The 13,554-nt window shown below is 48.9% G+C and overlaps 1 protein-coding gene across 2 annotated transcripts in view; it reads left to right on the top strand.

The window, feature by feature from the left end:
- The first annotated feature begins 392 nt into the window (after window positions 1-392).
- NGEF (neuronal guanine nucleotide exchange factor) overlaps window positions 393-13,554 on the top strand; it is a 40,258-nt gene continuing 27,096 nt past the window's right edge. Inside the window, exons 1-3 of one of the 2 annotated variants that reach the window (XM_030870801.2) lie at window positions 393-662; window positions 1,375-1,514; window positions 7,023-7,318. In XM_030870801.2, the coding sequence (XP_030726661.2) occupies window positions 556-662; window positions 1,375-1,514; window positions 7,023-7,318 (543 nt within the window). In that variant the 5' untranslated portion in view covers window positions 393-555. Of the gene's footprint in view, window positions 663-1,129; window positions 1,149-1,374; window positions 1,515-7,022; window positions 7,319-13,554 lie in introns of those variants that run through there. The other variant, XM_060301730.1, reaches the window with a different exon arrangement.

A 13,554-nucleotide genomic window follows, 5' to 3' on the forward strand; every position in this document is an offset into this window, starting at 1 on the left:
CCTCATAGGATGCGCGGGGTGGGCAAGACGGAAGTTCGAGGGCGCGCCGGGCAGAGGGTCACCTCGCCCCTACCTTCCAAGTTCGCCCCGTGAGCTGGCGGGATGTGGCCAGACGGCGAGGAGGGGGCGGGAAGACGAAGGCGCAGCTCGCCGGCCCCAACCCATCCTGCCCTCCTCGTCTCCCCTGCCGGGGCAGAGCCGCGGCAGAGGAGGGAGGCGCGGACCTGGTCGGCGGTCCCGGGCAGCAGTCGGCGTCCGCGGGCCCTGGGTCGCGCCCAAGGCCAGGCTCCCCCGCCCGGCTGCCGCCGGGCCTCGCCCCCGCCGCGCGCGCCCCACCCGCCTCCCCCGTTGCCGTGGCAACCCCGGGAGCCTCCAGGCGCGCGCCGGGGCGCCTGCTGGAGCTCTTGGCAGCGGCGGCGGCGGCAGCGGCAGCTCCGGCTCCAGCTAAGCGCGCTGCGACCCTGCTCCGGAGCCCGATCGTCGCCCCCCGCCCGGCTCCGGGCCCCCAGCGCGGTCCCCGACCCGGCCCCAGAGCCTGGCTGGCTGCCGGCCCCCATGGAGCTGCTGGCCGCAGCCTTCAGCGCCGCCTGCGCCGTGGACCACGACAGCTCCACCTCGGAGAGCGACGCGCGCGACTCAGCGGCGGGACACCTCCCTGGCAGGTGAGGACGAGCGGCCGTCCCGACCCCTGCGCGCCACCACTGCGCGCCTGTGGCCCCAGCTTGCGTCCCTGGTCGGGGACGCCTACCCGAACTGCCTGTCCCGCGCCCCCCGCCCTGCGGGCCCCGCAGCCCCTCACTCCTCCCGCGGCCCCCATCGTGCCCGCACGCCGCCTGAGGTCGGGGGATGCTCCCCAGCCGGACCGCCGACACCCCTGTCCCTGCCCCGGACCGCCTCTCGCGCCCTCTCTCGGGCGCCCTGGGCGCACGCGTCCCGTTCGGTGGCCCCTCTCCGCGCCGCGTGGCCCTGGGACTGGAGGATCGCTACCCAAAGGGGGCCGGGGGCCGTGTGACAGCGAGCGGCGCGGGGTGCGCAGCGAGCGCAGGGCCCCTGGCCGCTGGACCCGTCCGGGCGGCGGGGCGGCGCCGCGAAGCGGGCAGGACGCGCCAAGTTTCCGACGCCTGCCCGCGAGCTCCGAAAACATGAAGGTTTGGGTGGGCTGGTGTGGGAATGAATTACCCGGTCGCGCCCTGATGCGGTGACAAAAAGGGCCTGTGGGGCCTGCGTGGCAGGGAGCGGCGGCGGCCGCTCGGCCTGGACATCCTGGTCAGGGTCCATCTGGCCAGGGCCGCCTGTGCGGACGCCTCTCGCGAGCTGGCCGAGGTGTGTCGTTGCTTAAAAATAACCGGCTCCTGCCTCTCCTCTCTCCGGCAGCGAGTCGTCCTCCACCCTGGGAAATGAGGCCACACCCGAGGAGTGCCCGGCCCTCGACAGCCCCACCACGCTCACCGAGGCCCTGCAGATGATCCACCCCATTCCCTCCGACTCCTGGAGGAACCTCATCGAACAAATAGGTGGGTGTCCCCAGCGGCGACGGGGCGTCACTGGGGGAAACGTTGGTTCCTGGCGGACTCTGAGGGCTCCCCTGCTTGTGGGATGCCCTTGCATTTCCCCTGGACAGATGTTTCTGACAAGGAAGGTTACTGACATATTTGGTTCTAAATGGTTCCAGAGGCAAAACTGCCGCGTTTTAATAGTGGCTGTATAATTGGGCTTTAGCAAATGCATTTCTTTCCTGCTCTCTTGGAGAGGTGTGCTTGCCCAGCTCTTTCCTGGGGAGGGCTCTCTGTCCTCTTGTGTCTTCTGCCAGAAAGTCCAGGGGTTAGGTGCTTATGGGCCATGCAGGAGGGGACGCTCCATGCGTCCCCCCGCCATCCCCACCCGGGGGCCTGGGGAAGACCTGTAAAGGGAGGGGACCCTGCAGAGGGGACTTGTGGAGAGAGTCAGGCTGACTGGGGCAATTCAGATAGGGGTGGCAGTGGCAGACTTGGCACAGGGGAAGGAAAGGTAAGTAGAGAGAAGCTGGGAGCCCCAGAGGCCCCTGGGTTAGGAAGGGAAGCCTGGCTCCACCTGCCTGTCCAGAGCATGGCCAGAAGTGCAGGGCATAGCCCGCGTGTCCAGCTCCTGCACAGCTGCAGTTGAAGCTCTGTGAAAGCAGAAAGTGGATTGAGAAGGCATCCCCAAAACCCGAGCGCTCGCATTTAAGAGTCAAAGATTGCTGATGACATCAAACTAGCTCTCATCTTCATCACCAGAGGTGGCCACAAGTGGGTGACATGGGTTCTTCGGGAATGGTACGGCATAGAAATCTTTCTGTTCTTCAGGGTTGTCAGAGCAGAAGTTTATTCGTTAAATTAAAATTTTGGCTTGAAAATTTTCTTTCCTAAATTCATCATTATTGTTCTCCATCCCAAACACTCAGACGGACATGAAGTGTCTCCAGTGGAAGTGGAGCTTCCATTGCCCCAGGAGACCCATGCTTAGGAGACTTTTTGGGCAGGTTCCCTTTCCCCTGGCTGGGGTTTATTCTGGACTGAACCCTGGGAGGAGCTGAGCCCTTGCAAAGCTGAGGGTGGAGCGCACACTTCATTCTGTTAAGCAGTGCTGACTCCAGGGGTATTGTTCCTAGTGGGCCCCCTGCGTGTGGGCTGGGTGGTGATGGTGGTGGCGGCTTTTCCCTTTGTTTGCTGGCGGAAATGGAGAGGGGCTGATCTGAGGACAAACACACCCGAAAATCCCTTTCTTCTACCTCTACCACATTGCCCTTTATGGCGAGGAGGGCCACCTCGGCCTTGGCATGTGCTGGAAGCCTCGAATTCCACCCTCTAGAAAGGGATCCTCTGGCTGAGATCAATGTCAGGACCAGGAAGGAAATCGAGGTGGGAGTGGGGAGATCCGTGCCTCCTCTCACGGAGAGAGAGGCTCCCTTCTGCAGTGTGGGCGTGTGGAGACCTCCTTCCTGGAGAGCCCGTGGCATAAGCTCAAAGCTGGGAGTCGGGAGCCCTGAGCTCTGGTACCTGCTCATCCTGGCCCTCGGTTTCCTCATTTGGTAAACAGTAGAGACTGACATTCTGAGGCTTTTCTCCCACTATCTCCTGGTGTAATGGTGACTATGTGTTTCTGGCCCCTGGGCTGGATCCATGGTCGGTGCTCAACAGATGTGCTGAATGACAGCACAGGACCGAGGCTGCCTTCTTCTCACATCCTTCATCATAGACTCGAGGCTTATGCCAAGCAGGTTGCTACAGGAGGCCAGCTGCTTTTAGCTCACCGAATGAAGTGAATTCTTTGCCAGGTATCAGGAAAGGACAACACGTTCCTAAAGACACAGTGGCATTAAGGGGGAAGGAAAGTGGGAAGGCTATATGGGCATCTTGTAGACCACTGTGTTGAATTTTGCAGTGGCTCCCACCCAGGCAAGAACAAAATGATGCCAGGACTATGCATGATGTGGTATACAGCTGTCATTGTAGTTGGTGGTGGCCCTGAAGATCATAGACCCTGAGACCCTGTGATTGTGTGTGTGTGCACACGTGTGTGTGTGTGCTGTGGTTGTCTCTGGCACCTAACAACTGCTTGGTGCATAGAAGGTGCTCACTAAAAATAAATGAATTCTCTGCCCTTTAGAAGTTCTATCTGAAGGATTCAAAGAAAAAAATTATTCCCTTCAGAAGGTGAGATTTTGAAGGACTCCAGGAGCTTATCCTCCTTCTGCAGGGTAGCTCAGCCAACCTGATATAGATCATTTTAATTAGGAGAGATGGGAACTGAGCCTTCTAATTCTGCATGAATATAATACCAGGTGCCAGCTTTTACAGGTAAAATCAATTTTGCTTACTGAATGTACAAAAGAGAAAATAGAAAAACATGATATATCAACAGTATATCTCTACTACAAAAATTTAATCAGATAACATAGCTCCTCAGGTAAGGTTAATAAAAATAAACAGGTGGGCTTTCCTGGTGGCGCAGTGGTTGAGAGTCCGCCTGCCGATGCAGGGGACGCAGGTTCGTGCCCCGGTCCGGGAAGATCCCACATTCCGCAGAGCGGCTGGGCCTGTGAGCCATGGCCGCTGAGCCTGCATGCCCGGAGCCCGTGCTCTGCAATGGGAGAGGCCACAGCAGTGAGAGGCCCGCGTACCACCAAAAAAAAAATAAACAAATAAACAGGTCATGAAAATGGTTACACAGTGTGTCAGATAACTCTTTGTAATCATAGTAACTCCAGGAAAATGCGTGTTTAAATTCATATTCTGAAGACTTCAGAAAGAAGTATGAAGTTTTAAGAAAATGCTAAGATTACTTGTATTGGGAGTCTTTGGCTGAGTGTAATAGAATATCCAGCACCGCCCCCCCCCCCAAAAAAATGACCTTAAAGAATGAAAGTATTCTATCTCAGTTGACTCCAGGAATGAGGTAGGAAATTCTGCATTTGGTTCATTAAGTCAAGCAACCACCTAGTTCCTTTCCCTCTACCATTCTCAGCATTTGGGCTTCATATCACAAGATGGCTGCCAGAGCTCCATGCATCACATCCTCAAGCAACCATGTATAAAAACCAAAAAAAAAAAAAAAGAGCAGTTTGTCTTCAGGTGTCTCCTGGGGAGGGACATCTTTTTGAGAAGCCCTTCGTAAAGATGTAAGATGTCCCCTTAGTCTCCTTGGCCAGGTCATGTCACATACTCATGTCTAAACCCAGCAGTGGCAAGGGGAAGGGAACCATCATGGTAGGCTTTGATCAGTCAGCATTCATCCACTTCCCTGAGCACAGACTAGGTCAGCACCCAGACAAAAGCCCTCCCTGCCAGCTGGGAAGAAGGGCTGTGAGGGGATAGAGGAGAGGCAGCCACAGTGTCTGCCACAATGTGATTTCAGAAATATTACTTTCAACCCAACTACCCACAATGCTGATGTTTTTGTCTCATTTCAGCATATGTATCACATCATCATGTGAGATGTTGGAGATAGCATTTACCCATGATTTACCCATCATGCTGACCCATGGTACACACGATGTGCCGTGTAGCATGCATAAGCCATATTTTTGAACTTTCAAAAAGATGCCAAATTGGTTAGATATTTTTGAGAAGCTTGGAAACTGCATTTTTAAAGGTGTTCAACTCAACGAATACGTGAGTACCTACTCTGTGGGAGACACTGTGCTAAGCTTTGAAAAGTGAATCCAAGTCAACTCGTGGAATCCTGGTTTCTTTAAACCTCCGTGAAAACAGTATCGGAATCACAGGAGATTAATTGGTTCGATGTTGGCAATAGTAATCATATCTTATGCTCATGACTGAACCGGTTTATGTAGTGACTTTAAACCTCTGTCTTTATAGATCTTCGATCTGGGTTGCATTTAGCATAGATTTAGATTTTCTTTTTCATTCCTTTGTCAGGTTAACTCAGTGTTGTCATCTGCTGGATTGTAACGTAAAATCACAGGATCTTTTTTTTTTTTGAAGTAAATATTATGCTTAGCATAAAGCCTTTATGATCTAGCGTTATGGAACAAAGGAAGCCAATTAATTTAATCCACAGGGTGATTTACTGAGTTCCTGTTATTTGTGAATATAATTTATCCAGCCATTTTTCAGAATTTTGAAGATCGTCTGCTTTTTTCCTTCCTTTTTTGTACTGTTTAGATATATTTAACAATTAAAGAAGGAATAATAGCTAATGTTTGTACTGCATTGCATGAGAAAGTGCTTTACAAGTGGTACACTTATCCCTGTTAGAACTTTCCCGGGAAAGTCATCTTTGTTTTATAGATAGATATATCAAGGGGCCCAACAGCTTTCCCAGGCTCCAGACCCGTCCAGCTGCCCACTGGTTCTCTCCACCTGCATTCCCTTCAGGTGCACCTGGATCTCACCACCACCCCATTCCCCAGTCGGAGCCTCTTCCCATATTCCTCATCTCCTTGAACAGGGCCACCGGACACCCCTGCCAACTGGTCACCCAGATATCGTTCATGACCCAGCACCAGCCAATCGCCAGGACCTGTCTTCTACCTTATAACTGTCCCTGAATCATGCACATGGCCCCATCCCTCCACCACCACTGCAGTTCAGGCCTCCATCATCACTCCCTTAGAGAACTGGTATGGCCTCTTTCTTCCCATCCGCGGGCCTCCTAAGATGAAGACCAGAGCTGTTTGCCTGAGGGGCTTCCCTTTTGCCCACAGGATAGACAGAACCCTTGGGGTGACCCTCCTCTCCTCCCAGCCTCATCGCCAGCAGGACCCCCCCTTCCTCTCCCCACCCAGCCCTGCTTCCCCTCTCCCTGGGCTGGGAGCCCCCTTGCCACTGAAGCTTTTCTGCTGCTCCTGTGTGGAGAGACCAACCCTCTGCCCTGCAGCCAGGACATCCAAAATGAATTTTTCCCTGTGGAGTTGCTACGTTTTTTGCTGATTCCTCTGTACCCCCAAATCTCCTTGGAGACTTAGACTGCATTTATTTCAGGTCAGGGAAGTAAGTCTGAAAGTGTGAAAGCAAAAAAGGAATGCTTCCCTTTTGAATCATAAGGTTGATGAAATATTGGCTTTTTCCTTCAAAATGAGAATTTACAGCTGTTCCCATTTCACCAATGAATATACTTGCGTTGTAACATTGAAGCGTTTAGGCGTTGGGCTACGGAAACGCAACTGGGACATTCCACCGACTCTGCCCACGTTGGTTATTAACACGTCAGATTCGGGGTGCTTGTTGTTTGCTAAGTATGTGTGTGAAAAGCATATATTTTTGTGACTGGATTTTGAATCTGTTCAGGGATTTCTTTATTCTTTGTTGAAAAAAACAAACAAACAAACTCATGCACGCTGATCCTTCCCAAGAAATGAAGACAGTGACAGTTTGTTCAGTGCTAGAGCCTTTTCTGAGACCTGTGCGGTTCTGGCTTTCTTTGTATTTTCACAGGCAGAGCATCAGCCCTTGATAGGAGTCCAAAGCTTTGACTTAGTGATTCCAAAAGATCTTCCTCTGAAATCTTTTTCATGTCAATACAATTCCATTTGATTTCAGGGCTCCTGTATCAGGAATACCGAGATAAATCAACTCTCCAGGAAATTGAAACCAGGAGGCAACAGGACGCAGAAATCCAAGACAATGCTGATGGGTCCCCGGCCAGTGCGGAGACCCCGGAGGAGGATGAAGGGGAAGAGGAGGAGCCTGCAAGCCCACCGGAGAGGAAGGCTGTGCCCCAGATATGCCTGCTCAGTAACCCGCACTCGAGATTCAACCTCTGGCAGGATCTCCCGGAGATTCGGAGCAGTGGGGTGCTGGACATCCTCCAGCCGGAGGAGATCAGGCTGCAGGAGGTAATGGGCTGCCCTAGGGTGGGAGCGTCCGATCAGAACGTACAGGGGTTTTAACCAATGTGGGAGAGCCTTCTTCTGCGGGGTGAGACTCCCTGGCTGGTTCACCAGAGGAATTACTTGCAGGGTACATCCATCCAGAACATGCAGGAAAATTCACAGGCAACAAAAAGTACCCAGTTACCTTCTAGGATAGCTCAACGCCAGTACTTAGTGTTCTCCACATTGCTGTTGCGTCAGATAGTAAGATTGCGTCTCTAAACCTTTAGTCGTTATCGTGGGAGCATTGCCATGGTACGCGTGAACGCTGATGCAGTAGGGGATGCTGAACTCACTGTGACGGTGAACTAACTAGTCATCTGTGCTTTACTTTTCACGCACCGTCTTATCCCACATCTTCATTTTGTAGTCGCTTGAAGCTTGGCTGGGGCTCTGAAAGAAAGCCCTCGGCCCCCTCCTGAAACGGTGTGGGAATCTGGGACTTGTGTCTCTCCCACTTCATCCGATGGTCCAGGTAGACTGCCCGTCAGTTAGGCTGAGGCAAGATCACGGAGTCACCTAATAGTTTGTTGCTAGAGAGGAGAAATGAAACATGAATGGCAATAGAAATGAGTAGCTAAGAAGTCTAGCTAAGTGTTCATTTTAGTTGAACCAAGATTGTTTGGGTATAGAGGGGAAATCTGTGTACAGAGAGACAAGTTGGTCAATAGCAAGGGGAGAGACTGGGGGCGAGAAATGGCGACCCTGCAGGTGTGTGTCATCGTGAAAGTTAAAAGGTGGATGCAGAGGGAAAAAGTGAAGAGATGTTTTTTTTTTTAACTTGTTCAGTCCAATTCCATCCTCTCTATCCTCTCACGCTCCCTCTCGCCCTCAACCCCCACTCCCCTCCACTCACGTGTTCCTTCAAGCCATGCTTGAACTTGTTCCTATGCAGTCCTGACTCCAGATATCCTGTCCTTCTTTAACTCTTGGTTCTCCTGCGCGAGATTCTATAGAAAGGCAAAACTGCAGATGGTGTGCACAGGTAATGACCAAGACTGAGACTAGTTCCCGACGAGGGTTATCTAACGCTGACTCGGTTGGTACGATACCTTTGCTCTTCTAGAAGGCTTGATAGCACTCGACTTTTGAAGGGCCACCGAGGTTCACTGTGTCCTGCCCCGCAGACTCAGGAGGGATGGGTTTAACCTCTGACATCACATGTGACTTGCAAGTGGTGATTTGTAAAGGATGCCACAGTTTTTTTATGAAACTTCTGGTATCAGTAGTGTCTAGTCATCCTGATGGGCCTTATCCCAGCTTCTCACAAAGATACTGGTGAGGGGAGGTAAAGAACCACGCACCCCACCAGAAGTGAAGATGCGTGGTCGGGGGGATCTCCAAGAGGCAGGTGGAACTGGACTGAGGAATGCCACTGAACGCAACCATGTGGAAGGTGCCGGAAGCCACAGAGAAATCCCCCCTCAGGTGGCTGTCCACCAGCCACTGACAGAGCCATCACCCCTAACTTTTTGCTTTTTTTTATCATCCCTAACTCTTTTTCCTTCCAGTTTTATTAAGATATAACTGACACACAGCACTGTATAAGTTTCAGGTGTACAGCGTAATGACTTGACTTCCATGCATCATGAAATGACCACAAGAAGTGTAGTGAACGTCCACCATCTTGTATAGACACAACATTAAAGAAATGGAGAATTTTTATTTCCTTATGATGAGAACTCAGGATTTACTCTCTTCCATATGTCACATACGTATACCAGCAATCTTAAATTATATTTATCGTGTTGTACATTACATCTTATAACTGGAAGTTTGTACCTTCTAACTGCCCTCATTTAATTCCCCCTCCCCCTTCCCCACCCCACTGCGCCCCACAGCCTGATCTCCTCTTCTGAGTTTGCTTTTCGTTTTTAAAGTATAATTGACCTACAGCACTATGTTAGTTCCTGTCATACAACGTAGTGATTTGGTATTTCTGTACATTTCAAAATGGTCACCTAAACGTTTTGATTAAGTCTAGTTGCAGTATGCCACCACACAGAGGTATTGCGTAGGTATTGACTGTACCCCCACACTGTGCATTTCATACCTGTGACTCAGTTATTTTGCAACTGGAAATTTCTGCCTCTTAAGACCCCTCACCTATTTCTTTCCTTCCCTCCCCTCCTCCCCTCTAGCAACCACCTATTTGTTTTCTGTATCTATTTCTGTTCTGTTTGTTCGTTTTGTTTTTTAGATTCCACATATAAGTGAATCTTTCATACCTGCAAATATAATATTTGTCTTTCTCTGACTTTTTTCACTTAGCATAATACCCTCTAGGTCCATCCATGTTGTCTCAAATGGCAAGATTTTATTCTTTTTTATGAATGAGTAATATTCCATAGTATATATATATACACCATATCTTCTTTATCCATTCATCTATTGATGGGCACGTAAGTTGTTTCCATATCTTGGCTATTGTAAATAATGCTGCAGTGAACATAGAGGTGCAAATATCTTTTTTTTTTTTTTTTTTTTTGTGGTACGCGGGCCTCTCACTGCTGTGGTCTTTCCCGTTGCGGAGCACAGGCTCCGGACGCGCAGGCTCAGCGGCCATGGCTCACGGGCCCAGCCGCTCCGTGGCATGTGGGATCTTCCCAGACCAGGGCACGAGCCCGTGTCCCCTGCATTGGCAGGCGGACTCTCAACCACTGCGCCACCAGGGAAGCCCGCAAATATCTTTTGACTTAGTGTTTTCATTCTCTTCAGATAAATACCCAGGAGTGGAATTTCTGGATCATATGATACTTCTATTATTAATTTTTGAGGAAGCTCTATACTGTTTTCCATATTGGCTGCACCAACTTACAATCCCACCAAGAGTGCATGAGGGTTCCCTTTCTCCACGCCCTCACCAGCACTTATTATTTGTTGTCTTTTTGATAGTAACCATTCTGACAGGTGAGAGGTGATATCTCATTGTGGCTTTGGTTTGCATTTCCCTGATGATTAGTGATGTTGAGCATCTTTTCATGTGTTGTTGGTCAGCTGTATGTCTTCTTTGGACAAATGTCTATTCAGATCCTCTGCCCATTTTTTAATCGAGTTCGTTTTTTGATATTGACTTGTATGAGTTCTTTGTATATTTTAGATATTAACCCCTTACCAGATACATCATTTGCACATATCTTCTCCCTTTCGGTAGGTGGCCTTTTCATGTTGTTGATAGCTTCCTTCTTTGTGCAAAAGCTTTTTAGTTTGATATAGTCCCATTTGTTTACTTTTGCTTTTGTTTCCCTCATACTATCCCTAACTTTGACTTTCATATAAAAGGGATTATACAATGCTATTTCGCACTTGGCTTTTTTCACGCAATATTTCCACCATGGGGCCTTTTTTTATAGTCCTCAAAATAAGGAGAAGTGTCTAGTTTCTGGAGGAATACTTGTTTATTTTTTTACCTTGATAATTAGAGAAATAAATAATTTGGAAAGCTTAGAGATAAACACCAGTAAAACTTAAAACATGGTGTAAACCTTCTCCAACAGCAAGCCAAAAGCAGAGAAAGCAGGGATCTTGTAATAAAAGAAAAGCAAACAGTAAAAAGCACAAAAAACAAATAGCATAAAATAAGGTGGCAGGGACTTCCGTGGTGGTCCAGTGGCTAAGACTCCAAGCTCTCAATGCCGGGGGCCCGGGTTTGATCCCTGGTCAGGGAACTAGATCCCAAATGCCACAACCAAGAGCCGGTGCAGCTAAATAAATAAATTAAATAAATAAATATTAAAAATAAAATAAGGTGGCAGAGTTCATAGCAAATGTATCTGTTAAAACCACAAATGTAAATTGCTTAAATCCTCCACTGAAAGGCAGAAATTATCCAACTGATTAGAAAACTAAACCCATGATATTATACAGATTACAATTCAGGGCAAGAAAAGTTACCAAAGGGAACAATGAGTCATTTTGTATTGTTAAGTTTATCACTTTATTTTTTAAAGTTTTAAAATTAAATAAGCTACTCATTAATACATTTTCATTATTTAAAAAAATGCAAACAGCGCACACGTTTGCAGGCCTTTTCTTGGCTCCTGGGTTCTCACTGGAGGACCAGCTGTGTTCACTTTCTCTCTCCTGGTGAATTACAGTCATAAGGCCCGGTGTGATTTTGGACTTTAGATGCTTGTGAAGACTCTTAAGTGCAAAATCCTTGTAGATCTTTATGATGTTTCCCCCCATATTTTACACTTGTTTATTCAAGAGCAGTTTGATTTTGCTTTTGGTTTTTAGCAACTTGCCTTTAACTGACCTCTTAGAGCTTTCAGCTTACTTTTCATAAAAACAACTCTCTTTGCACTGAAAGTTCTTTAGTTTTTATCAAGTATGGACATAATTGCAGAGCAAGTACGACTGGCTCGCATAAGTTTAAGGACAAACATGGGGCTCACCGGTGGGGAGAGAAGGGTGCAGGTGGTAGGTGGCGGGCAGCCTGTGCCCGGCTCTCAGCAGGTCTTTGCAGGGCTTTGCGGGGAAGCAGTGCACGTGACCCCAGGCACATGGGTCATGTGGAGCTGGGTTAGGAGAGCTTCTGTGTGCCTGCATCTTCACGCCCGTGGGAGACCACAGCTGTAGGATAGATGCCCGGAAGTGGAATTGTCGGTGAAAAGTGAAGCGCGTTTTCAATGGTGGTGGATACCACCAGATCGCCATTCAAAAAGGCAGTTCAGGGCTTCCCTGGTGGCGCAGTGGTTGAGAGTCCGCCTGCCGATGCAGGGGACGCGGGTTCGTGCCCCGGTCTGGGAGGATCCCACATGCCGCGAAGCGGCTGGGCCTGTGAGCTATGGCCGCTGAGCCTGTGTGTCTGGAGCCTGTGCTCTGCAACGGGAGAGGCCCGCGTACCGCGAAAAAAAAAAAAAAAAAAAAAAAGGCAGTTCAAATTTCACACTACGGCAGTGCCAGAGAGGCCATTTTCACACACCCTCCTAACCCCGTTGGCAAACTTCTTGATTTTTGCTCTAATCTGTTGGATGAAAAATCATATCTTGTTTTAACCTGCCTGTCCTTGATGACATAAATTGAGCATCTTTTCCTATGCTTATTGGCTGTTTCCATTTCTTTTTCTATGAATTGCCTGTTCTTATCCTTTGCCCATTTTTCTATGAGGTTATTTATGTTTGTCTTCTTGCTTGATAGCATCTTCTTACATATTACGGATATGATTTGTTTATATGTTTCAAATGTTTTCTCCCACAGTAAAAACATAGGGAGGTGATGTAGCACAGAATTTATGCACACAGGCACAGGAGCCCAACCCCCTGGGTTTGAATCCCAGTTCTGCTACTTCTTAGCTGAGTGACTTTGGGCAAGTCACTTGACTTCTCTGTGCCTCTGCTTCCTTATCTGTAAAATTGAGCTCATACACAGGGTTGTGAAGATCAAATGAGTTAGTACAGATAAAGAGCTGGCAACAGGCTGACAGTCTTCAACAGAAAGTTGTATCTTTTTCCACCTAAAAATCTTTTCTCATTTTTATAGAAAATCTGTCAGTCTCTTTACTTATTTAAACCTCATCTTCTGGATGTTGTGTTGTACGATTAGGAAGGCCGTTCCCAAGAGGTGCACTTTGCAATGAAAAGATAACTATGATGAAGTATCTTGATACGGAAGCCAAGCAGAACAGTCTGTCAGAGACGTGAGCAGAAGCTGTGGCACACGCTGTACTGTTTCTGTAGGATGGGACATAACAGGGATATAAGGAATCTGAAAACAATGATGCGGTTGACTTAAAATCTTTTCACTGATCTTTGTACTCTAAAGCTGCACTGCCCACTTTGGTAGCCCCCTGCCACACGTGGCTCTCGAGTGCTTGACACGTGGCTAGTCCTAATTGAGGTGCACTGTGTGTGTAAAATACACACCAAGTTTTGCAGATTTAGTACAAGGAAAAAGAAAGTAAACTATCTTATTAATAATTTTTATATTATACGTTGACATAATATTCTGGATATATTGGATTAAATAAGATATATTAAGATTTCCCCATTTCTTTTTACCTTTCTTTAATGTGGTTACTAGAAAATTTAAAACTGTATGTGAGGGCTTCCCTGGTGGCGCAGTGGTTGAGGGTCCGCCTGCCGATGCAGGGGACACGGGTTCGTGCCCCGGTCCGGGAAGATCCCACATGCCGCGGAGCAGCTGGGCCCGTGAGCCATGGCCGCTGAGCCTGCGCGTCCGGAGCCTGTGCTCCGCAG

Source organism: Globicephala melas, chromosome 7 (assembly GCF_963455315.2).
Source record: "Globicephala melas chromosome 7, mGloMel1.2, whole genome shotgun sequence".
Classification (NCBI taxonomy): Eukaryota; Metazoa; Chordata; class Mammalia; order Artiodactyla; family Delphinidae; genus Globicephala; species Globicephala melas.